Raw genomic sequence first — 26,154 nt, forward strand, 5'->3', positions numbered from 1 at the left:
AGAGGGTGAAGGTCCTCCTGTACATTTTAGAGGGTTGCTGTCTTGTCTTTATGAATATGCCTTGCCTGCGCCTGTTTCATGGCAACTTCTAGCCTGTATTATGTGGCTTTTGACTGTGAACAGTCTAGCAAAGCTGACATTTGCTCTGTCCTAAGTCCTATCCTTGTGATAGTTGCCAGGGTAGTCTTACTGGCTTTACAGCTTCATACTGATACTGTATTACTGGGACACAAGCAGAATGTGTTGGATGCTCCTGTGTATCCAGGGCCAGCTATATCACACTGTGTGTCTGAACAGCCCAGATGTTCAGAAACCATGTCATAACACAAAAGAGGCTGATTTGTGAAGGTGCATTTGATACTGTATTAATCAGTCTTTCAATAACATTGACCACCCAAATGATAGCCTCAGTCAGTTCAGCCAGATGTATTGGAAGTAAGATAGCTGAAGCAGTTTTCACAGAAGTGGTTTTCCGAATGGATGTCCCAAAGTTTGATAGCTTTGCCTGCGCTACAGATAACAAACTCAAAGCATTTTGTTTCGGGCAGGTCTGTCTCTGGTTCCTTGGAGCAGCATGGCCAATGTCATGCTGAAAGGTCCTGAAACATGGCTTTGGTTTATTTTCACTTCTGTTGGGAGAACTGGGGAGATAAATCAGGAAGCAGGGAAGGCAATTCTGAATGCATCTCCCTAGGGAGGCTTTTTTTTTCTTCTTGATTAATTGAACATGGATCAGTTTCCCAATTCAGTTCACTATGTGACTGAATGAAGACTTGTGCTAGTATAAGGGGGTGTGCATGGGTGGATGAGGTTTGTACAGAGGACAGGATCAATTCTTTTGAACAGCAGTGCTTGTTTATTCTGCCTTAAAGTGATCAAGAAACTACAGACTTGAAGGGATTGTAAAGTGGTAGCTTAAGTCCTGGTTTTATTTATTTGTTTGTAAGTGAGAACAGAGGCAAATCTAGCTTTTATAGTTTATTTGATTTAGACAAGAATTCTACCCCAAGCAACCCCCAAAATGTGGTTTTGAAGTACAATTTTCAAATACTGATGTTTGGTGCTTAAAAACCTTACGTTTATTAGCTGATATATTTCACCAAGTGTACAGATCCTGGTAAGACTATTTTGTTACTAGTTTCTGTTTTGGCTAAAGTCATCCATCATTTTGAGACCTGTTCTTTGTGATGCGTTTAGATGTTGCAAGTAGAGATTTCCAACTGAAAGGTGCCAAAAAGCATGAATGTATACATCTTTCTGAACTTAGAATAGCAAGAAAATTGTAAAAGATACTGAAGGAGAAGAGAAGTCTACAGATGCATCCTGAGTAAGCCCACGTGGGTAATTTTATAGCAAAAATTTACCTTGAGGAAGAGGATTGTTGTTGTTTTCTTTTTTTATTTTTCTTTTTTTTTTCTTCTTTGTTGTTGGTAGTTAGTGTGATGTTTCTATTAAATGAAGTGAACACCCACAAATAATAAAGTTATAGGTTTTCTGTGTATGAAGTTATCCCAGGATAAAATTCAGTACAGGCTAAAACATGTTTGGATTCTCTTGATATTGGAAAAAAAAAAAAGTAACTTTGTCTTAAACCATTTTTCAGCAGTATTGAAGTGTTTCTTTTATGTACTACCAGCTCTCATTTTGCCTGTCTAATATTTGATTTGTTTTTAACTACTAGCCTTCCATGTGTCTAAAGTGCAGTCAAGATGAAAATTTATTAGTTGAGTTGTTCTTAAAATTGTTTGTGGCTTTTGAGTGGCTTTATAAATGGAATTCTTTTGTCTGAATTGAGATATGAATTTTTCAGTAAAATCTGTGTGGTTTTTTTGAACAGGTTAGTTTATATATATATATATATTCCTCTTGAAGACATATGAGTAGCTGTTATCTTGCTTTTTTGGTACTTCATGAAAAATACTAGGTAATATTGTTTGGGGATATTGGTTCACTAATGTTGTTTAATTTTTTCCACATTTTTTTTTCCTCCTTAAATATTTAATTTCTCAATTTCACTTTTCCCTACTTCTTTCCTGTAGCTAATTTTTTGGATAAAATATCTATATCTATAAATAAATACAAATATATACACACACACACATATATATATATATATATATATATGAAACCCAAATAGAGGATAGGTGTTTTTTAATGGCTTCTGAACTGGTGTGCTGTCATAAGTATTTTCCTAGTAATTTGTGCTAGGAGAGCTAAGAAGCATTGCTGTTATCAGGCTTAATGCCTGAATATGCAGTTAAGAAGATAGAAGTTTTCTGCTCTACAGTAAGCAGAAGGGCTCTGAGAGGACACCACTGTGTATCAGGCTGCCATAAGTTGGGAAAGTCCCTTGGTACCAAGGCTTTGTGAAACAGAACACAAGACTAGACAGGAGGATAGTTGGAGGTAAAAGGTAGATTTATTAATATTTCTCTTTGCACCTCTAAATATGTCAATATCCTTAAGTGCATCACAGGTTATTTTCTGTATTAGTAACATTAAATAAACATTTTGATCCTAATATTTCTAGTTTGAAACATGAAATTAGATTGGAACAACAGTTTAAGCACTCTAGACGCTGAACAAGCCTGACTTACGGCACATTGGAGTAGATAGCTCTCATGGGGTAGACAGACTGTGTGTGTTGTAAATGGAAATTCTCTGACCAAAAGCACAAAGTGCAAAATGCATAGGTGTCTCAACTGGTTTTGTATGTTCAGCTCCAGGGAGGCAGACATCGACTTGTCTGAATGTAGCATCCTGAAAGTCTGTAGACGGAAGTTACTTGTGTGGTGTTGCATGCTATGTGGATGTCTCAGCTTGGGTAGAGCCCCTCTGTTCTTCACTGCAGGGTACCTTAAGTGTGTAGTCCTATAAATCTTAGTAGGATTACGGTTAAACTATCTGTTAAGTGAAATTTGGGGGCCTTAATGGCTATTGTACTCAAATACTTGAGTCACATGTATACAACTGCAATGAGTGCATGTGCAAAGACCCTTTTTAAAAGGATGAATTAAAATGTCAATTGTGCTTGTTTTGTCTTTACATTTGAGAAAGAGGCAACCTTCGAGCCTATGGAAATCAAAAAACTGAGTGAATAGGAAAAGAGGCATGTGGGCTGTATGAAGGGACCAACCCTGAATTAAATATTTTAATTTAATTTGTGATAGAATTAAATGATGCTTATGTCTAATTTGTCACGGGCGTTTTGAGAAAAGCAAAGTTGCAGTCTGACCCCTAGTGAAACTGTGTAAGAGAAGGGTACTGTACCATAGGGTTTCTGAGTTAGGATAGGTGATGAAAATTAGTACTTACTGAATTTAAGGAAGCAGCAGAAAATTGTGGAGACTTCAGCATTTAAAAAATAACTTCCATGTGTTCATGGTTTACCTCTTAATTACAGTTTGTATTTCTGAAAGTGCTACACAACTCTTGATTTGAGTGTGTTGGTTATGAGGATGTTACCTCTGCCATTGTCAGTACCAGTCATAATTGATGTAATTTATGCTTTTATTCTGTACTTTAGCTTAACGAAATATATCTGGAACATTAGTACTCCTTTTGAGGCTCATCATTTGCAATGGTTTTTGGTAGTGCAAAAATTGGGAGGTAAAATTTAAATGAGCAAGAGGCAGAATATGGAATATTTCAGTTGGAAGGGACCTACAACGATCATCTAGTCTAAATTGAAAAGGCAGATTAAAAACAAGAGGGGAAAAAGGTGATTCTTCACAGAATGGTTGTTCCAGGGTGTTGTGGATGCTGAGAGCTTAAGTAGATTCAAGGAGAGACTGGGCAAGTTCATGAAAAATAAATCCCTTGAGGATTGTACAGAAATGATGTCTGGCGCTTAATTGCTGAGTCACAAATGCTCGGAGGTATCCTTTCTTTTTATACTCTTCGTTAGGCATTAACTTTTGGCTACTGCTGGAGAAGGCATGTTAGGCTTTGGTTTGATCCAGTATAGCTGCTTTTATGTTTTAATCTGCATGTAGAAAGTGCTTTTTATGGGGATTCCAAATAATTTACGGTGTGCATTATTTGTGTGCTTTGCCTTTTCAAATTTTCAGAATTTTTTTCCATCTCTTCTCATGCTTCCTTCAGTATGGTCCCTGCATAAGAATTAGAGTAAAATCTGCTAAATGAAAAACAGTTTGCTTTTGTGTTGCTACAAACTGACTTAATTGTGTTTTTTGGTTTTTGTTGTTGTTGTGTTTTTCTTTTTTTTTTTTTTTTTTTTTTTTTTGTCAGGAAGTAAATTGATATGATACAAAATTAGGTAAATCTAGACTCAGTTCATGGTGGTGGATGAATGAAGTATAAATGTATGCGGTTTTTTAAAACTGTTTTCAATTCCAAATGAAGTAGGGCCTATAAGAAAAAAAGCTTCTCAACCCTAAGCCTGTTACTCTGTTCCATAGCACTTAATCAGTATGCAGGAAACGGAAAGTAGTCTCTGCTGAGCAATGGCTAGAGACAGTTCTTAATAATGATGAATTGTGTTTAAAATACAGAATCAATACAAAATTGAATGAAAGCAGAAGGTGGTACTTTAAGCAAAATAACATGGTAGAGGATATACTATTGTAGAGTATTTAAAAGAAGAGGGTGACGTTCTGAAAAAATAGAGAGAAATACAGGCTTTTCTGTCATACGTTGAGAAATTGTAAGGAAAACATGAATGATTTCAGCATAGCAAATCTTTATTTGAATAACTGAATTTTCTATGAATGTCCATCAGCCTTCAGTCTACTGTAATTAATTTAATAAATACATTTAAAGCATAAGGAATTAAACAGTGATTGAGACAAATATATATACAGACACACACAAAATATAAAAAGATATATATATTCCACAAGATATATTTGTTCCTCAAGATAGAGCAAAAAAACTCAGAAAAAAAATCTCCTGAAGTTTTTCTGATGAAGGGTATGTAGTGCTTCTGTGAAGCCTTTTGGGCATGAAAGATATCTGTAGAGCAATAGTTCTCAATTTTGGCAGGCACCATATTTCACTTTACATAGGCATCTGACTGACATGATGCTGCTTTAAAGGAGATAACTTTCTAGGCTACCTGTTTCATCTGTAAGAGTAACACTCTCCAGTCCATTGTTTGTGCATCTTGGGTGGAGAAGATTTATAGTGCAAAAAGAACTTAATTTAGCTAGTTTTGTGGCATAAGTAGGCCACGTCTTTAGTGAAAACCTTCCTGATAGCAAGACCTTCATGTACTTCAAATGCTTCTGCATTTTTTTATTTAATTATTCTTCCCAAGTATAGATAATGATGATTAGGATGATTAGGATTAAGGATGATTAGGTTTCCAACACCTCCTTTTACAAACTACATCTGAACACAAATTTTGATGGATTGAAGGTCTGTTGTTTAATTTGGATCCCTGCATTACAGTCCAGACTGAGAGAGAATTCTGGGGAACCTAGCTCAGTATAAATGATTTTCTTTTTTTTTTCTCCTTCTTTTTGAAGAATTATTACTTACCTTTTTTTTTCTGAAAGGAAACTGAATACAACTTGGCTCATACCTCAAATCCTATTTATGATAAAATACCATCCATTGCATACCATTATGTATAGTTTTGCAGTAAGAGAGACGGGATGGAACATGCTGGATCTTTACCCAGAGAATTTTTTTGCAGCACAGTTATTATCCCAAGACAAGTAAACCATATGACATTAGGAGTAGCTGAGGAGAATCAGTTGTGGAACAAACCTGAAATAATGTGCTATTGGTTCCAATAATGATAATAGGGAAAAATGAGAATGTTTCTTTATTTTTCACGTGTTTTCAAGATTGGCTTTTTCAAAAATAGCTTAAAAATGACAGTGATTCCTTGGAAAAAGAGCCAGTTATCTAAAAGTAAAATAGTGTGTTGTTTGTGTGTGTATATGAGTATACATGTAAAATTTAGATAGTGATTAATACTTTGGAATAGGAAGTGAAAGAAAGAAGAAAAATAATCAGTGCTTCTGATGTGTGGTTTTTTTTTTTCTTTACCTATTCCTAGTGCAAAACTTAAATACAATTGTGGTAACGCTTTTAGACTTACTATGTATAAAGAATCACTAAAAAAATTATTTAAAACTGCTTCTCAGAAAAATGTAGCTGAGACACTTGTATAAAAACTAGAATGCTGGGGATTAATGATCCTTGCTAAATGCACGGTAAAAATCTGTAATTTCATTTGGAACTTCAGATGGTGGGGAGATACAGCAACAGATGGTTCTTGGCCTGTTTACTCTCAGATATTTTCAGTTCATCATGATTTCTAATTCCTGCTGTTCCATCACACTTGAATCTCATCTGCAGGATGGCTGTGCCGTTCTTTCTTCAGCAAAAGTTTGTATTTGCCACACAAAGGGTTGACTAACTCTAACTGGAACAGGGAATAATAAAGTGGACATACTTTTGCAGAACAGCTTTAATATCATTAGTGCATACTTTTTAAAAATAATAGGTATATGCAGTTTCTGGTGAGTGTATTTCCTGAACACTCTTGTTGATGTCAGTAAGAGAAGATTACACAGTTACTTATGAGACAAAAATATAATAAGACAAAATGGCTTAACTTCCTGAATGAAATCTATAGGAAATTGTTTTTTGCAATTAAAGTACTGGAGAAATTGTATCAGTAACTAAATGATGTAAAATATCTTACTGGTTTTGGTACATACAACAGGTATAAAAGGGCAGAGCGGATAAAACCCCTTAGAGTTCAAACTGATAATACAAAAGCTTTGGAGTATGCTTTGACACTGGAAGCAAAAGCTGTACCCAAGTGCCATGCAGCACTTGTAGTTGACGGTGCCATTTTTTCTAGCTCTGTTTTTCTCCTGATACTGTGTTGAATTTCTACATGTTTTTACTGCTGTATCTACCCTTTCACCGTGTTTCCTCAGAGTAAATTCTAGTTTTCTTAACAAATTTGACACACCCCCAGTCCCAAGAAAAAACAAAAGCAAAAACATTCCTGGAAAGCCTTTCTGGTGCAGGAGATACTTCCAATCTGAAATGGAACAGTAGAACCTCACTGATGCTTCACTTGGTCCTCACACAGCTTTGGTAAATATATGGTATTAAACCTTTTTGGACTGTAAAATAATTTACATGTAAAACCATTTATAAAAGTGTGAACCATAAATTAACAATATATTTTGTATGTTTAAGCAATGAAACACAATTATTGTGTTCAAAAAGAGGTTTTGAAAGGAGAATTTGATCAACCGATGACTGTTGGGACCAGCTGGTCTTTAGTGTAGTTACATGTTAGGTCTCATTAGCTGTTGTTACCAACATAAAGCAGAAACATTTTATAGGCTGTTTAAGAGGATCAGTTAAACTATGCATCCATACTTCTAAAAGGAATGAAAACATTTGGCTTTGGGCCAGCACATCTGGATAATGAGAGACATTCAGCTAGCAGCATGGTTTGCAAAGTTGTATGCGTGAGATTTTTGCAGAGGTTCTTCACAGGTGCTGCACTGATGGCTGTGGAGAGTGGGGCTCTCCGCTGGTGTCTGGAATGGAAGTGCCACTACCAATGTCAGTGTTAGCGTTACCATTCTGTTCTGCCTGTCTAGGTAAGATGTTACAGGGTCCTTGCTTTTTCAAGTCTTTGGCTTTCTTCTGATGTCTTCCAAAATAACAGCAGTGATAATGGCTTGAGAGTATGATATACAGGAGTAGAAGCTTAAAAGGATGTGGAGTTAAATCTTTGTTCTGCAATATCTAATTGTCCACATTCTTCCTCTGCTTTTTTTTTTCAAGACCCTTTTCTAGATATACTCTTTTAATAATAATATTTCTGATTGGACTACCTCTCTTTATAATAAAAATGCATTATTAAGCTCCCTCATACGCCTGAATTACTATTTTTTGGTTGGGTTAATCTGTTGCTTTCAGTTTGTAAAATTACCTTTTCTGATACTACAGTCTCTGAAAGTATCTCATATACCAGATCTAGGGTTATGTGGCTTTCTGACATCCAATATTATTGTTAAGTTCGACTTGATCGCTTTAGTTTTCCCTAGTACTAGGCACATCACTGGACACGTTACAAGCTGCTGTAAGTTACACATTACAAGTTCCAATCTTACTTCCACAGGCTGGCAGCACAACTCTTACTGAATTTGATTTGAGGTTTGTGTGTGTGTCCATTCTACTCACAAGATATTATTCTGATCGACCTAGCTCAGAGATGCTCTACGACAATGAGTACTGAGAGCAAATTGATACCGAAAAAGCTGCTCAAAGAAACTCTCTAAGACTCGATTTTGGAGTTTTAGAAAGCAGGTGTTCTTTACTGCAGTGCTGGGTGCATGGGGGATTGCTCCACCTATCGTGCACACTGTCAGGCCTTTTGGTTGTGCAGGTTAAGTACATGTTCTACATACACATTCACTAGATTTCCAAGAAATGTTATGTAAATTCATTAGTTTTCCGGGAAACTATTAGCATATGCAAATGTCCTTTACCTAGGTGCACTGAAGGTCTCTGGTGGTCTTCAGGAGTCCTCTGGTGGTCTTCTATAGTCTTCCTCACTTGTCAGCTACTTGACCCTTCTCGGATGATTCTGTGCAGTGTGATCTTCTGCATGTTTGATACATCTTATCCTAAAGAGTGCTCGTTAGTGCTTCTATTATCTATGTTTACATTTTGAAGTAATTCACATGGATGCTTCTAAACTAAGTTACTTAAAAGGGCTAAAGTCCTTATCTTCTTCAGTGGGGGCTTGTCTGGGATGGCCCAGAATCTGCAAGGCCATCCAAAAGCAATTTCTCACGCATTTTGCAACATATACAGAACCCCCCATCCACCACTGATCAGCAAACAATTGGGTAAAAAAACCAGCAGCGCCATTGTATTCAGAAAAACATCCTGCATCAAAATAGAAAGATTTTTGAATGCAGGGATGATTGGGGGCATTCAATATAAAGAAGAGATGAATAAGAAGGTCAGGTTACTTATTCTGAGTAATAAACAGTTTAGCTAAAATACCTTTTTTTGTAATATAAGAACAATGAATTGTTGAATTTAAAGGACAACTGATTTTTGTAGCAATAAGACGAAATTTTTAACACAACGTGTTATTAACCTGTGTCACTCACTGACTGGGGGAAAGAAAGGATAGAGACCAAACAATCAGTAGTTATCTAAGTATCTAATCCTTTTCTAATAATTAATGTTTTCACTTATAAAAAGGAGCTATGGTTTGGAGTTTTTGTTTGGTGGTTTGGGTTTTTTTTTTTTTTTTCAGTCTCAGGCTTTATATGTAAACCTAGCACTGCCTGATGAAGATACTCTTCTGTAGACTTGTTAATTTCTGTGTTACAGCCTGCATTAGATTTTCTAATGCTTCTCCTCACTGTTAAGCACAAGGTCCTGATTATGGCAGACCAGCTTTCTGATCTTGTAAAAACTTTTTTAAAATCCTATTTCTGTATTAGCTTAATACCTTTTGAAGTTATAATAGTGATGCTTATTACTATGTTTATTGAGTCTTTCTTGAAATACTAAATTTTTAACCTAGTTAGAAGTTTGCTCTTGCTTCCCTTCCTCATGCTGCTATTTCTCTTAATCTGATCTTTTTTCTGCTATGAGAAACCCAAATCAAAGATACGAGTTTTATACAGTGGCCTGCTGTTACAGACCTGTGACCATTTTAATTTCATCTTGTTGTGAGATCCAAACCTTGGTCTTCCTATGGAGAATGGTCTGCCTACTGATTTTATAAGTATTACCTCAAAGTTGACAGTTCCATTATTCATAACAAATGGCAGAGCCTGAAGGGTAGCTTAGGTGCTTTGAAACCTATGTTACATGGGGACTCCAGGTAGTGACTACACTGACTGCAATGATGACACGTGCTCTTATAAATAGCCAGCACTGAAGGAGGCAGACTGCTCCCTCTAAATGAGACTGGCTCATCCTTCTGGTAACTGTGGTGATGGTGTGTAAATGCACCCTGAGAACCTAACAGAAGGGTAACTGATGGGGGAGAAGAAAGAGTAATGGAAGAGAACAGGAGACAGTGGATGGAAGAAATAGCTACATCCAGCACTCTGAGAAGTGGTAGATGTCTTCTAGACACTAACTAGATATTATAATATAAAGACAGACTTTTCCAATAGAGGAAAAAGATGATATTCAAAGCATTTTCATTGGCCATAGACAGTAAGAGAAAGGAAACAGGTTGTATGCTTAGTCCAGCATCTAATTTGTCCATAGCAAGCATTTAATTGTAGAGGATTGTTCCTTGCTGAAAAAGGTTGCTTCGTTACACTGTTCTGGTACCATTTTAGTGTAGCTTTCGGTAAACATTTGCAGACAGCTCTCCAACTCGCACAGCATGCAGCTTTTTGTTGGCTGAGTAATTAAAAAAAAAAAAAAAGTTCGTTTTTCCTAGCTCTGGTTGCTCCCTATCTCACAATATACTGACTCTTAAAATATATTTTATTCTCTTTAGCTATTAATATTGAAAACCAGTTCCAGTTGAGTAGATCCTATCTCAGATGCTTGGCCTACTTACTCCCTTTGTTCAGCTACTCCAGTGCCTGTTCCTCAAATTAAGCTGTCCACCTGGTGGCACAGTTTTTCCATTTCCTCCTGCTGGATTATGGAACAGGCATCATCTCTGGAGAGTTCAAAAATCTTTCTCAGAACCGCATTTTATTTATTTATGTATTTAATTTAAAGCATTTATCTTTCAAAACCAGACTTGCCTGCTTTGTTCATTGGGTGTTAATCGCTGTATAGCGGTTTGTACATTTGGTGAGAACAACTGTGTACTTTGCATATTTAATTGGCCTGAAGTAAAAATTCATGTTCCTCAATTAATGTTAACAAACAATTCCCCTCTGATTCTGTAAATACACACTATCTTTGTTTGTTTCAGACTGCAAATTATATAGTTTGTGTATCAGTCGTCACAAGATTCAGGGATAGTGACTGAGCCTCTTTTCCAGTTTCAACTTTAACATTTAATAATATGTATCCTATTTAAAGTACTTTAAATATATTTTTAAACCTACATTGTACTTATATAGATAGAGATAATATTTATCTGTTAATTATCAAGTAATATATTACTATCACCATTTCTGTTTATAATATAGCTTATTAAATAAATATTACTAAATATTAAGCATATTAAGCTATTAATTCAGAAACTTGAGAGGTTTAAAGTAAGTTATGTAATGCCATGCCACTGCATGAAGAAGTAATATACTTTCAAGATATTAAAAGCAAGTTAAAACAGAAGCAAAAAGCCAGACTCAAGTGAATCTCTACATAAAGCATAAAAAGATAATTCTTGCCTCTTTTATGAAAGATGGTAACAGTTCCTGGGAATATTTGTAAGGTTGCCTGCACAATTTCACAGTTTGTTAATAGGAAAGAAAGTAGTTAGTCTATTCTTGTGCTATGCTGGCTGGCACATAGGTGTTACTGTATACCATGTTGTATAGTTGTAGGAACGCAAGTCTATAAATTTATAAAGAAAATATCAACAGATAAAGTGAGAGTTTTAAGTACACTCTTTCAGTTAGATTGGTATCCACACTCCTTTAAATCCTCCAGTAAAGTCTAATATTTCTGTGAGTCATGGCTTTTCCCTGCAAAGGATCTTTCCCAGTATGCCACATTTGTTCAAGTGTAGAGGAATTCTGTTCTTTATTATGCTTGTATGAGTTTGTCCATTGCAAATGTTAGATGCATCACCCCTTAATTCCCAGAATCAGCCTTTGGTGCATTTTAAAAGTTTATGTTGTAATTGCCACCTTCTGCTATTTTTGTAATGAGACCTGTTTAAGTGATATAATGCATGCTGAGGAATGTGGACATTATGTATTGCAATTCTTTTTGGGAGCTGTAGTGAAAATAATCTCTTCATGGCAGCTTGCTTGAAAACTCTTTTTACTGATATTTCAATTTAAAGATGATCCCTAAAGTTTGTTCTATTTTTAAAAAGAAAAAAGTTGTTAAATAGGAAGATCTTATCTTTAGAATGCAAATAATGAAGTTATTATTCAAATGTCATCATCTGATACTGCTATAACCATTTGAGCGTCTTTTTTTTTCTACCAGAAAGCTTTCTGCTTCTGATGTGTTTAGAAATAGCTTTAGTATTTATTGTTAGTAAGATCCTCCTCAAAATCAACTTTTGCCTTGCCTTTTTATGTTAATACAATTAACTTTCTATATTTATGCTGTGTTTTTAATTCAGTTCTATTTAGACAGGATTTTGACTTCTGAAGGATGTCTTTGCCTCTAATAACATCTTTAATCTTCTGAATAATCATGCCTGGTGTATTTGATCCATTGGATTCATCTTGGTTCATAGTATGCATTTCCTTCTAGTCTCTAACATGACTTCACATTAGTCTTTATGCTGTCCATAATTATTCTGCTCTTTTTAATTTCTCTTTGAACTACTTTTTTTGTACCTTGTCTTCTAAAGCTAAATATTACTATAGTTTTTTTGCCTTTTCCTTTTCTCTGAAATATTAAATCTAAATACGTTATGGTCAGTCTCATATGCCTTGTGTCAGGACTCTGGACTTTTTGAAATTAGGAAAAAAAAACCCCCAACCCTCACAAAACCCACAAACCTGCCAGCTCTAGGATTCTGAATCAAAGAATTCAGTATGTATTATATCTTATATCTAAACGTTTGTCCTCTGCATCATTTCATGTTGTGTAAATCAGAGCCTGCTGAAGTCTCTCATTAGAACTTACTAATGCCTTACTTTCTTCCTCTCTAGTTTCACTGTACACATCTATGGTTCCTAGTAGTTTTCTAGCCCGTTTTGGTTTTAAAATAAACCACCAAAACCCCAAACATGATGATTCCATATTCTTCTTAGGCAACTGTACTGTTGTTCTACACTCCTTAATGTTAGAAGAACCTTTCTAATACCTAATGTGCATTTCTTCTGCACTTTAAACCTTTTAGTTTTCCTCTTATTCATCATAAAAGGTTTTGGCAAGCAGAATATGCGTTTTTGTAACCTACCAGCATGTTTTCCCTAATTTTGTCTTCCTTCTCTTCTAACTCTTTTTTTTTTTTTTTTAAAGAACTTTTTCTTGTCCTCTGGTCATTCTTCTTGCTTTTTTCCAGTTTCTCTCCTGTTAAGTTTGCATGTTTCTTGAAGTGTAATGCCCCAATAGGTTGTGAGGCCATCTGAAATTTTGCACAAGTCAGCTTATACTGGTATACATCTTGTATATGTGTTCCAGTATAATGCTTGTTTTTTTCCAGAAAACATAAGTTTACTTGGTTTGTGAACCATTCTGCATCTCCAAGATCAAAGCATTCACCTGGAGAAAAGATCATACCTAGATAGGACTACTTCTAAAAACAGAAGCTTAACAGCAGCTTAGTGTTTGGTGGCAGCTACTGAGTTTTATATCATGCTAAAATAACAAAATGTTCTAGTGCTGTGTTTAATTGGGAATTGCTTATTGCTAGAATAAATACACAACTTTGAAGGGCCTCATGGGACAGTATTTATCGAGAAGCTGAGAAAGTGACTTTTGAGGCAGAACTACAGCACCTTTAAACAGTAAAAGGTGGGAAGGAAACATATGCCTATTTATGTGGATGATCATTAAACATGGAAATAAAGCATTGATATCTGTATCAAACATGATACTTTTACTTTAAAACATTCCAGAAACATGTCCAAAATCATACTTCTAAGTCAGAAGTTAATCATTGTTTATGGGCAAATTTGGTCATTTTTCTTCTCTCAGTCTATAAAAGGCTTTTTTGCAAAAAGGTTGGGGTTTAGGTGTTTGATTACTGTATTGTATTTTTGCTTGATATTCAGTCAGATGTTTTAAGCTTGGTAGCAGCCTATGGGGAGTGTAATACTTGAAGTGAAACAGTTGATCCTCCTGAGGATAGAAACTTAATGAAGAATTTGATTATCAGATGCATTAAGAGAAAGGAGAAACATTTGAGTGGGCACAGAGGCAGCTCTATTTCATTGAGTTCCTTTCCAACCCCACCTGAGATTCCATGGTTCAGATCCAGGAGATACGCTTCTACTGCCTGTATATTAGTATGTTGGCATGCAGAAACAAGAAGATGAAAGTGCAGCTGTTGTTAGGATCTAACATTTTGGAGCTTGTCTTCAAAGGCACATAAAATCTGTTTTTCTGACATGTAGAACACCTCGTGAATTCTGTTCATCTGGGGAAAATAATAGGCTACTCAACAATGGCATCCTTTTTGAAATGTCTGTATTTTAAAAACTTTAGTGAAGACACTTTAATCTTGGGATGGATGTTGTAGAAAGGAATTGGATGCTTGTAAGTTGACTTAAGAATCTGATGTTTACTATTCTGTCCAGTTGCTGCAGCATTGCTGTTGTACTTTCTATTCTTTTTAGTGATTTATCTTTTTGAAAAGTCATGTATGCAATGAGGTGAAAATTTAGAGACTGGGAGTGGAAAAGTTGCAGCCATTCCTTGTGGAAAATTTCCATCCCTTTTCTTGTCTGAGCAACACAAAGATGTGGGGAAGGAGGGACATAATTCACCTAAAAATCAGCATCTTTTTTGAGACTCCATGGGGGCAGCAGGCCCCTTCACAGTTTTCAGTGAATAATCTAACAAGTAACCATTTCTGAAGGGTCCTGTTTATGTGAAGTCCTCAGTCAGGTGCATCTTTCCACTCGTTCAACTCCTGTTATTTGCTGCCCCTTCTGTGTGTGGATTCGCCTAGTCCTCTTGAGAGAGCTGCTCTATCCCTACTTGGCCATGTGCGTTTGGTAGGTTTGAGACAAGTTGGTTTTTTTTCCTCTACAAAGGTCTGTTTCATTTCAGACTGATTAGCAACGCTCTGGATTTTTGAGTTTTCACTGCAACATCTGTAGTTGTATCTTCAGCTTCCAAACTTGTGGAGTTATCCAAGTCTTTAAAGATCTAGAAAACGTGGCAAATGCCCTGTGATACGTTCTGTTGGTGTTAACTTCATTTTTGCTTTCCCTATCTGCTGTGTATAAATTTTTAAAATTATTCCCTGTTTCCTTTCTACCTTTTCGTACTGCTCTTTTTATGATTTTTCTCTACATGATTATCTTGTGTTAAGTCTGAACTACTTAGTCTGTGAGTGCATTTGTCTTTTCCACCATTTCAGACAGGATTTTGTGCTTATTTCAACCAAATGTTGCAGATGGGTGAGTTTCTTGTTGTCAAGTGAAGTACTCCTTATGCAACATTCCTCCCCCCGCTTCTCGTTTTTAAAACTTTGTTTTTTCTTTGGCTTTCCTCTTCCCCAGCTCCTTCAACTGTTAAAATTTTCTACTGTCTGTAACAGTACTGAGCCTTGCTAAGTTATAGGTTGTTTAAGCATTACAATATTCACAAATGTCTGCCTGTTTGGTTTTTTTTTTTACATGCAGAAATGACCAACGCCCTAGAAACTTGCATCAGTTACCTCTTCACTATTATATCCAGAATACTCCATTTGCATTTATTCCATTTATATCCCATTTAAAAGTGTGAAGTACATCCTGCTGCTTTTCGCTCATGTTGTATTCTTTCTCCACCCTGTTGTCCTTTGTCTTTGCTCATCTGATGCTGATCATTTTTTTTGTTGTTGTTATGTTTTCAAATTAATAGTGCTTTTAATGCTGTAGCGGTAACTAGGTCTCACACCTGCCTGGACAACATAGTGATGACATGAAAACAGCCCCCCTCCCCGGTTGTCTCTAACCAGGTTTGACCTTTAGCACGTGGCAAGCATGAGGTGGAAGCACACAGCCTTTTTCTCCTATTGTGATGAATAACCTCTTCTCTCCCTCCCAACAGAGAGAAAACACCTTATCTTCTGAAAAAGTAACAGCTGAGGCATGTATCTGGCTGATGCTGGAAATAAGTACTGCTGCATGTCTATTGTCTGAAAAAACCGTTATCAGAGCCAGACTAGTGTTGGACATCTTGGTTTGCTTTGCAGAATGGGATTTGTCTTTGATGGTACAGAAGAGAGAAGTTTGGCTTACCTAGACAGCTTTTTAGTCCATAACTTCCACCTTCGTGTGACTTTTCTTGGAAAAATATAATTAAGCCATTGAAGCCAGCATACTTCAGTATCTACAGAATATTCAGACTTTATTGGGGTTTCTGGGACAAGCTTTCATTAGGCGAGGATGGTGGATGTAAAGCAGACATCAATCGTTTGGTGGAAAATAGCTTCAAATTGAGATTAATAAAGTTGTTTATAAGATTTGACAGAGGCTGTCCTAATATCACCAGATTCAGTAATGTCCACATTATTTGCTCTAATTTAATCAACCAATTTACCTAAACATCTTTGTAGTGTAATCAAGAAGCTCTCAGGCTTTTTAATTTTTTTTTATTCTTAAACTTTTAGAAAGTTAAATACTTACTTTCCTGGTGAAGAATTTCTGCCTTTGTAAAAATTTTTTATATGTGTATGTATATATGTGTGTGTATTTATACTTATATACAGACATACATACACCTTTATTAAATCTGAGAACACCCCTGTGAAGTGGGAATGTACTGTTGTCCCTGTTTTGGAGGGAGCTGAGCTGACCTGGCTCTTGACAGGATGTCCGTCATCTGAACAGACATCCATCGGCTGAAAAGGTAGTAACCTCAATTCTAAATGAGAAGGTAGTTGGTGGGGGCACTTGAAGATATGGGAAGGCTGAGGGCTGGGTGCATAAAGGGAGTGACACAGAACAGCACTTAGCACTCCTGTGCTTTACTTGTAGGCAGCTGGCAACAATAGCGTGAGCTGCAACTCTTACGTACCTAGAAATGGAGTTTGCAATAGCTGAGGTGTAAGGAAGTATTTAAGAAGTCATGTGGGAAATGGATATATCCATTCAACTCCCTGGGTATTTTGTCTGAAGGACTGCAATCCATGGTAGTGCCTTCATCACCGAGCTGTATGATAATGCTTCATTTTCATATGTGCTGATAAATTCTGTCTGGCTTAACGAGTCCTTTGTGTCTATTTTTCACTCCTGCTGTACAGGTATTCCAGGCCTCTTCTTCCTCCTCTCTCTGCTTGGTGGGTAGAGAAGTCGTGGGAGATTAGATTCGTAATCTTCCTGAGCTGCATTGAAGTTAAATAAGTGAATGATATTCCTCTGGAATATTTTCACAAAAGAGTGTATTTTTCTGGATTAAATCTGTGGCTGCAGCCCTTTTTAATGAACTCAAGAGTGTTAATGGGCACTGGATGTGAACTAAGCCAACCAGGGCTAAAATTTAGGGATAAGGGTGTTTAGTCCAGCCATTCCGGTTGGGTTTGGATATGGAATAGATGTTAAGCCACCCATCTCTGGCAAAATGAGAGCAGTTTTGGGCATGCTTGGAAGCATAACTCAATGTGACTCTAGAACTCCACCAGGAAAAACTTAGGTGCCCATAAGATCTTAAGTGCTGAAAGGTAGACTGGGAATTCAGGGATTATACTTTTCTGTCCAAACTAAGAAGACCTCGCTTGTAGGTAATTCCTTGAGGCAGGTGTTTGCTTCTGCCCTTACAGTTCTGAAGGTGCCCAATATAATAAGGATTTACACTATCTGGCAAAATGTTCCTGTTATACAAGGAAATTGAGGGATCTCCTCTCTGCTCATACAAGTGATAGTGATTTTACTATCCATTCACCTGTCACTGGCTGACAGATTGAACTGAAGCCAGGGAACTGGCAGCTTGCTTTTGGGTTCTGATAAAGAAAAATCAACATTACCAGTAGTGTTCATATTAACCTTCTGTATCTATGTCTAATGGTAAAGACCACTTTGTGAACTTCTTTCTTTCTGATATCCAGCATTTAATGTGTTCATACCTGTTCTGTTTTTCTTCTTTGTACTATAATCTCGGTCATAGTCTGAGAGTCATAGCTAATAGGGTTTTTTGTTGGTGGTTTTTTTCTTTTCCCACCTTCAACTGAAGTAGATATTGGGAACATAATGTAGAATGGACATGCGCTTTTTTGGGATGGCATCCCCTATGTAAGTTGTGACATGGATCTTGTGATACCTTTTCAGTAGTGATCTGCCTTTCAAGTTTGAAATGAAAGTTTAAGAAAAACAAACCAGAGGACTAGTTCTGGGTTCTGTCTTCTATTAGTTTGGGTCCTGGGACATGGTGCTTTGTGAACTCTGGTATTGCAAAAAAAAAAAAAAAAAAAATAATTGTGTTCAGAATGCTGATAGAAGTAATGAAAGGAAAATGACACCGTTTATCTTAGTTTCTCATTGGTCTTTATTCAGTTTAAATAGAAGATGTATGTCAGACAAAGGATTCAGTTGACTGATTGCACTAGTTCTAGATTGAGTAACTCCTATTTAGAAGTTTTGAACTCTTACACCAGTTATAAGAAGCATATTGAAGAAAAAAGAAAATACATAATAATCTTTTTTTGGGCTCATAGGTCATAAAAAGGTCTCCATGCTTTGTCAGATAATAGTAATTGTGAAATAGTTGGTAAGATGTGCATTTAGTGCTATTAGTCTCATTAAAGAGAGCAGATTAGAACTTGTTGACTGCAGTAATAAGCAAACTGTTTTTTGCTAAGAATAAAAAATTTCTTACTGACACCTGTTGATTACAAGGAAAGCAAAGGCAATGTGGAGACTTACAAAGCTCTACCTCCATTGTAAATAAGCAGTTGTATTATGTTCTATATAAAGAACGCAGGAAGTCTGCTTAAAGACTGTTTTGTATCTGTAACAATGTTAAATGTTAAAATATAGAGTAGAAAATTGCTGAAAAACTTCTAGCTGATAGTACAAAAGATGTTAATCTGAAAATACATTTACAAGAAATGCATTTCTGTTTAGTTTTACAGAGGGGGGAAAATGATAACTGTCTATCTACATTTTTTTTAGTATTTGACAAAACTGATTATTTTACTCAGCCATGTTTCAAGGCTACATACTTATATCATTAAAAAAATAAGAGTTATTTCAGAATGTTTTTCTACTGTATTTTGTCCAGAGGTAGAGCAGTTTTGGGAGAATGAATGCTTCAATCTTGTTTCAGTTGCCTATTTCCCTCTGTAATCTTACTAGTTTATGGGATCTTTTGAAAATGACTTTTTTGCAGTTCTTCTATGGGTAGTAAATTGGTGTAATAAATTGCATGTTCTTGATTCAGGGTAGTGTTTTGGCCTCTAGAATTCTCATTACTTTGTATAATCTACGAGATGGAAAATGCAGCTCAGGATGTGATTACCTGACTCACAAACTCATTTTTTGATGTGCTACCAACCAAGCATCCCAAGTCTTTTTTTCTACAGAGTTGCCCACTAGTTTGTCTTAAACCTTTGCCAATGCATGAGTTTTCCCCAGGTGCAAGACTCTGCATTTGTTTGAGGTTCCTGTCAGCCTATTTTTTCAGGTTGTAGAGCTCCTTCTGAATGGCAACCCTATGCTTAAGTCTATCAACCATGTCCCCATCGCACCTATGTGGTGTCTCAGCAAACTTGCCAGAGTAATTCCATTCTGTTCCATTGTCCAGGGTGTTGAAGTTAAGTTGCGTTGATAGATGCTATTCCTCAGGGGTTGATCTCTGTAACATAGTGCTAGTTAAACTATGAAGAGTGCCAGTTAGACCTCGGAGTATTGACAGCCACTCTTTGAGCCTGGTAATCCAAACAATTTCCCACCCGTATTGCAGTCTATGCATCCCTCCAGTTTGGCAACAAAAATACTATGTTACTGCATTGAAAACCTTGCAAACTTAAAGGTAAACAACATCCCTGGTACTTTCCTTTTGCACTGAACCAGGCATCTCACTGCAGAGGGCAGATTTATCAGGCATGATTTGCCATTTGCAAATCCATGTTGGCTGTTTCCAGTCACTTTGCTGTTGTTCTTGGGCTTGGAAGGGGCTTCCACGAGGACCTGTCCTGCAGTTTTTGGGGGACTGAGGTGAGGGTGGTCATCCTGTTGTTCCCCAGGTGTTTCTTCTTCAACTTTTTGAAGGTGACTGTATACATTTACCTTTTTCCAGGGGCATCCACCAATCACCACTACTCTTTAGATGTGATATTCTTGTCCAGCATAATATATGCATCCCGTCTAGATCCATAAGCTAGCGTATTTCCAGTTTGGTTAAGTAGTCCTTAAGTTGATCCTTCTTTCCTGCAGGTAGTACTTCTGTCCTCCATACTCTACTGCTAGGCACTGGGGCCTGAGAAGCCAAAGAGTAGACCTTGCTGGTGAAGATTGGCAAGGTGTTGAGCGTCTTAGCCTCTTTCATGTCCTTTGTCACTAGGTCCTTCCTCTCTTTCAGCAGTGGGCCTGTGATGTCCTTGCTTGTAGAAGGATATCCAGTATGCTCATAGAATCCCTTCTTTTTATTCTTCGCATCTCTCGCTAGTTTTAGCTTCAGCCATGGTTTTTCTAATTCTATCCCTGCATGCCTGGAAAATTCATCTGTGGTCCTGCTAGGTAACTTGGCTCAGGTTCCACCTTCTGTAAGCTTCCTTTTTCTTTTTGAGCTTCCTTAGAAGGTTCCACATTTAGCCAAATAGCAGATCAAATGGACCCTTCTCATCCTCTGTGGAGGTTGTCCTTGAAGATCAACAGCTCTCTTGGGCACCTTTGTCATTCATGACCATCTCTCGTGAGATCCAGTCAAGCAGATTCCTGAATAAGCTGAATTCAATTTTCCTATAATCCAGGGGTTTTTCTTTGTTCTGTAACTTGCCTTCCTCATTTCCCTTAGAATCTTAAGTTCCGCTATCTTGTGGTTGCTGCAGTCAAGGCAGCTGCTGACTTCCATGTCCCTTATTAGGCTGTTTTTTTAAAATTTGTAAGTAGAAAATTCAGTAGAACAACACTCCTTGTCAGTTTGTTCAGCATTTGTGTCAATACTTGTCCTCAATGCATTTGAAATCTGGATTGCTTGTGCCCTACTGTGTTGCTCTTCCAGCAGATGAACTGGTGGTTCTATTCCACCATGAGGACCAAGGATAAGTGTGTGAAAGCTTCCCTTGTTGCCCTGTCCTGTGTATGCCTCTCACCTCATATCTCCAGCACCTCAAGAGCTTGGTTTAGTTACATTTAGAAGACACCATTCTCATGATTCACAAATTTCTTTTGGTATGTAGAAGCAGTAATTAAGTAGAAGTGTAGTTTAGGTGAGACTGAATGTGTTTGCCATCCAAAGACAAATGACTTATTTTTGGCGTATATCAGGTAAATGCTTGTTTTCCTTTCCATTATTTCGGCACACTAACAGATGATTTAAATGTTGTCATTTCTGCCTCAGTCTATAATTTAATTTGACCTAAATAATCAATGTACCTCTACTCATCTATATCTTCTTCACCATAGAGATACTTGTGTTGAGCTGTTTGTATTTCCTATACTGCATATCCTAGGATCAAGATTAAAAAAATTTCAGTATTACATTGTGATAAAAGTGATCTGTACTGGTGGTAGGTGCAGTGTAGGAAACAAAAGTCTGATCTAATGTGTTGAATGTGTTGAAAATGTGTTGAAAAACAATAGCTAATGTTTTGGCTGGTTTGTTAGCCAAGTTTTGAAAGGAAAAAAATATACCAAACAAACACTGCACACACATCCCCTCCCCTCCCCAATCCACAAAAAAGCCCCAAAGTGGTGATGTGCTGCAGCTTTTCAGACAGTTTTCAGGAATACACTGTTATAATGGTGGTGGTATATATTAATTCAATATTATCTATTTGTCTTCAGAAGCATTGTATTTCTTCTGGGAATGAAGCTTTATGAAAAAGAACAAAGAATACAAACTTGGTTGTTTTTGGAAAGGGTTTTAACTCTGTACTTAACTAGCTGAATATATTTTTAATATTCTGTTCTTTTTGAATGTGGATAAGAATACCTTGTGTAAGGTAATACTGTCTGCTTTGAATTATAATGAACATGCAAAATGTAAAGGATCTGTTACTTAATCTTTAGGATTTTAAACATTTAATCAATGTGGGTTGGGTGTTTCTTTTGGTTTTGTCTGTATCATCTGTTTTAAAATACATCTTTAATCCTGGCACAGGCTTCAAGCCATCAAGAAGATGAACAAGTGGTCCTTGTCAGAACAGATCAAAGTGGAAGGGCGTGGCCTGTGACCACACCAGCTGAACCACAGGAACCAAAAGGAGGACGGAGAAAGCGACAGATGGTAAGTTTTACAAATGTGAGTATTAAAGTGTAATTCTGAAATGATTTTGTAGTTTTACTTTTATGACGCCATAATTAATATGTGTCTTATCAGAATGTCAATAGGTAGTTAAAAAGTTCCTTTCAGAAGATGATTGTAATTAAGTGTTAGAGTACATATTTATTAAGCATATATTAAGTTTATTTTCAGACTGCATTTCCCTAGGGATTACTTTGGGGCTTATTTGAAAAAATTACTTTTCCTTGAATGTGCATTTAAGTTATCACAGTCTCTTAGCCAAGTAGTTTATATTACATAAAGTTACATAAATAATGAAGATTAGCAGAGGTTAATATTTTCAAAATAAGAAAGATTTTACTGAGATACTCAGGGGCTAATTTTCCTTTCCTTTTCTTCTGATCAAAAATACTGCTACTGCTGATAGTAAAAATTATGACCTAATCTTTGTAACAAAGTGCTTTGGGGAGCAGTGAGAAGCTTGAAGCCTGGAGCAGTGTTTTATTCTTAGGATAATTGCTTGCAACAGTAAATAAACTAATATTTCGATCCTCTTGGGATGAGAGGAGGTGACACCACCTCATATTTCTAGCAGGTGTGTTCTTGATGAGTAGGACAGATCAGTTTGTAACACTGTTATGGAGGAGCGAAAGGCACAAGAGGGTGAGGAATTGGTTGTCATCCTCCTGTTGTTTCCATTTTGGAAAATGCCATCTTGCTTTATGTTAATGACCATTCCCTATGCTCCTTCAGGATTTAGTTTAGTCCTGTCCTAAAGGACAAACTCTGTTTTCCTGTGCAGTCTGTCTAAGATGGCAACATTTCCCAGAAGAAGTACCACATTTATACAGGTTTTCAGTACTGTCTGTTATTGCTGTGTTTCAGTAGTGTCTGTGACTTCACAATTCAAAAGCTTCTGTAAATAATGAAGATTAGTTTTTTGAGTATTCCATTTTTGTGAGCTGATTAACTGTTTCAGTGAATTACTGTACATCGTTCCTGAGCGGTAATGTTGTAGCTTAAGGTAATAAAGGATATAGCAGCTGTGGGAAGAGGCTGTATTTTTATTTAGACATACTGATGCAATTGAAGAAAGGTGAAGATGTTCTTTTTCTTAAGTCAAATGAAGCAGCAAGCCCAGTTGTTTCAGATGCGCTTAGCTTGATTCATGATTCTTTGAACTTGTTGAAATTACTAGCATCTGAATTTTATAGTTGATCTTTCTCACTAGGTTAATATTTATTTTCAAAATGTTTGGTTCCAGGTCCCTACTCATATAGATAAAGAAAGAGTAAGGTATTTTCAGGATGATGATAGTATGAACCTGAAGGATTTGGTCAAAAACGAGAAGATGAGAACAGCAGAGGATCAAAACTCACTGTTCATGCATATGGTGTCAAAGGTAAGGTGTTGTGTGTATGGCTTTTTAATTAAGCATTTTATTAGAAATAGCAGGGAGGACATGAGTCCTCAGTGCTGTAGGTATGTTGCTTTTGGTTGAGAATTCTGATTGTCTTGAATAATAATCAAGTCTGTTGTAAAATGGTCCTCATAGATGTTATCAAAGTGTTGGAGACTTGTATGCATGCAGGAAATGTGGTGTGTTCAGTTCCTCTGCCTGTAGAATTTGATGTTTTTGAGGTGAATGCTTTTAGAGTGTGTTCTACATTAATAGGTTACTTATGGCCAACGAAGCATGTTTTCCCCAAATTAGTGATAAATAAAAGCAGCATTTTTCTTAGTGTTTAGAATGTCTCTTCCATCTAGAAGTTACAAGAATCAATGAGATTTGAAGCAAACTACCTGAAATTCCATCAGGATGTCATGGATAATGAGATAATTTATGCTCACAGGCCACACAGATTTATACATTATGTTTCCATGCGTGATTCCACTTAAAGAGCAGCCAGCTCACAGACAGACACTGCAGTGCAAATGGAGTGATTAATTTCTGTCATCCAAACTGAGTAACAAAGGATACTTTCTGTGCTTGAAGTGTTGAACACAGATGATTTCCAAATAGCTACAACATACAGTTTCTCTAGCATGCTTCAAATTTTACTAGGTTACTGCTCCAGTATTTTGTGCACCACCGAGCAGGTTTTGAAAAAGCTTGTTAGCATGGAATTAGTATCACCACAGACAAAATTTGTTTTTCCATATATCTAGATCCTGGAGAGTAGTTTTTTGGGTTTGTTTTTTTTTTTTCTTTTTTCTTTTTAAAATTTCTGAAAACTTCCCTTCTTCAGGTGATACTTAGAAGAATCAGAAAAGCCATGATAGTGCCCAGTAGAAAATATTTAACCTGATGATATAAACCATCTGGCAGGAAGTTCTTCTAGAAAGATTATCAGAATTTAGAGTGGTTTATGCATCTTCTGATTCAGCTGCTTCTGGTAGAAGTTCTCATTCTGTGCCACTAGCATACTCAAAAAATTGTGCCCTTGGATTCCAGTTAAATAAACACATCTTGTTGCCGGTATTTGATTTCCTTCTTTACCTTCCCTTCCAAAAAAACCCCCAAACACATAAAACTTTGCTTCAAAAGCTGTGAAATAGTGCAAGCTATTAACTATAATTAACTAGCGTATCTGTCATGCAAACATTTACAAGTAAATGAAAATGTAAAGACACAATAAAACTCTGTACTGTCCGCAGCATATGATAATATGAGAGAAGTGGTTGCCATTTTCTCAAGGACCTTATTCTTCTTTTATTGTTTTGTCTCCATTAAGTATTTTCTTTAGAAGGGGTAATTTTCATAAAAAATGGTGGTTAGTGTGTGTGTGTATGAATGTCTATATTTAAACATAAGTGGAATGGAATTTAAAAAAAATTTGAACTAAAATCTGGGCATCGAAGGTGAGTTTGTAAATCAATATTAACGTGTTTTTCTGAAATTATTATTAATGTGCTCAATTTGACCTGTGTTTAGTCTGATGTTTTTCATGTGACTGCTTCCACTGAACAGCTTGCACGATTGCTTTTTGTGCTCTGATTCTTTTCAGAGGTGTGAAAATAAAACCAGGCTAGTTTGAGATTCCTGAGTCTGGTAATAGCAAATGTTTGCAATGCACCTATGAAGACATAGTGGAAAATGCTCTCAAAAAGAGAAATAGTTTTTTGCTTGGATTTTTCCAAACTCAAATGAAAGGCCATTCGGCCTTTTCTGAGAAACATGTGTGCATTTATACAGTAATGTACTTGGCTTGCCCCTGAAATTTCTAAACTTTGTGAGAAATATTGTTAGTGTATTCATATATTTATTGATTCCAAATTTCTTCACTTCAAACTGGAAATAACGTTTGACTCTTAGAGCATGTTCAGTTGTCCTTGGTTTAGTTTTTGTATTTTTTACATTATATTAAGTAATTATTAATGCAAGGAAGACTAGCAAACTTGAAGGGAGATAAATGATTTCTAGATTATTTAGTTTTGTAAGTCTTCAGAGGGAAAATTCTGATAACTTTTCTTAGTAATTTTTTTGTTTTGTTCTTTTTTTCTATTAAATTTTGAAATGCTGTGAATTTTCTTGATGACTGAGACACTTAACGCAAGAGAGTGAGTCACTCAGCCCAGTATTCTGTGTCCAACAGTGACTGGTTAGGAGAAAGAGTATAAGCACAGATCACATTTCCAATGATGCAGCCTTTATGTACTTTCCTGGCCTTTAGCAATTTGGAAGTTTTTATGGTACCTCCTTACCTGGTATTTCTCTCTGCTTTTGGTTTCTGGATAGTTATGTTAATTACGGATTGGTTTGAATATCTCCTGTTACTTTCTTTCTGTGGCTCCTCATCCCCCATTCTATCATCTGTACCTATTGTTAAAAGGCATGAGCTATAATTATTGAATTTGAAGAAAGCAGAAAACCAAATCCTGTACGCATAACATCCTTGGTTAGCGTTCTTGTACCTGCAGCTGGTTTCTCAAAGATTTTAGTTACTTGTACTGTAAGGATTTCTGGGAAAATGGTGAAATTTG

General features: G+C 36.4%; 1 protein-coding gene across 2 annotated transcripts in view; it reads left to right on the plus strand.

Annotated features, from left to right (window-relative positions):
• The window catches only part of CWF19L2 (CWF19 like cell cycle control factor 2), a 93,338-nt gene that overhangs the window by 39,440 nt on the left and 27,744 nt on the right, over window positions 1-26,154 (plus strand). For both annotated transcript variants that reach the window (XM_075050006.1, XM_075050005.1), the window contains 2 exons: window positions 22,048-22,173; window positions 23,435-23,572. In XM_075050006.1, coding sequence (XP_074906107.1) covers window positions 22,048-22,173; window positions 23,435-23,572 — 264 coding nt within the window. The remainder of the gene's footprint in view (window positions 1-22,047; window positions 22,174-23,434; window positions 23,573-26,154) is intronic.

The sequence above is a fragment of the Buteo buteo genome, chromosome 18 (genome assembly GCF_964188355.1).
Source record: "Buteo buteo chromosome 18, bButBut1.hap1.1, whole genome shotgun sequence".
Lineage (NCBI taxonomy): Eukaryota > Metazoa > Chordata > Aves > Accipitriformes > Accipitridae > Buteo > Buteo buteo.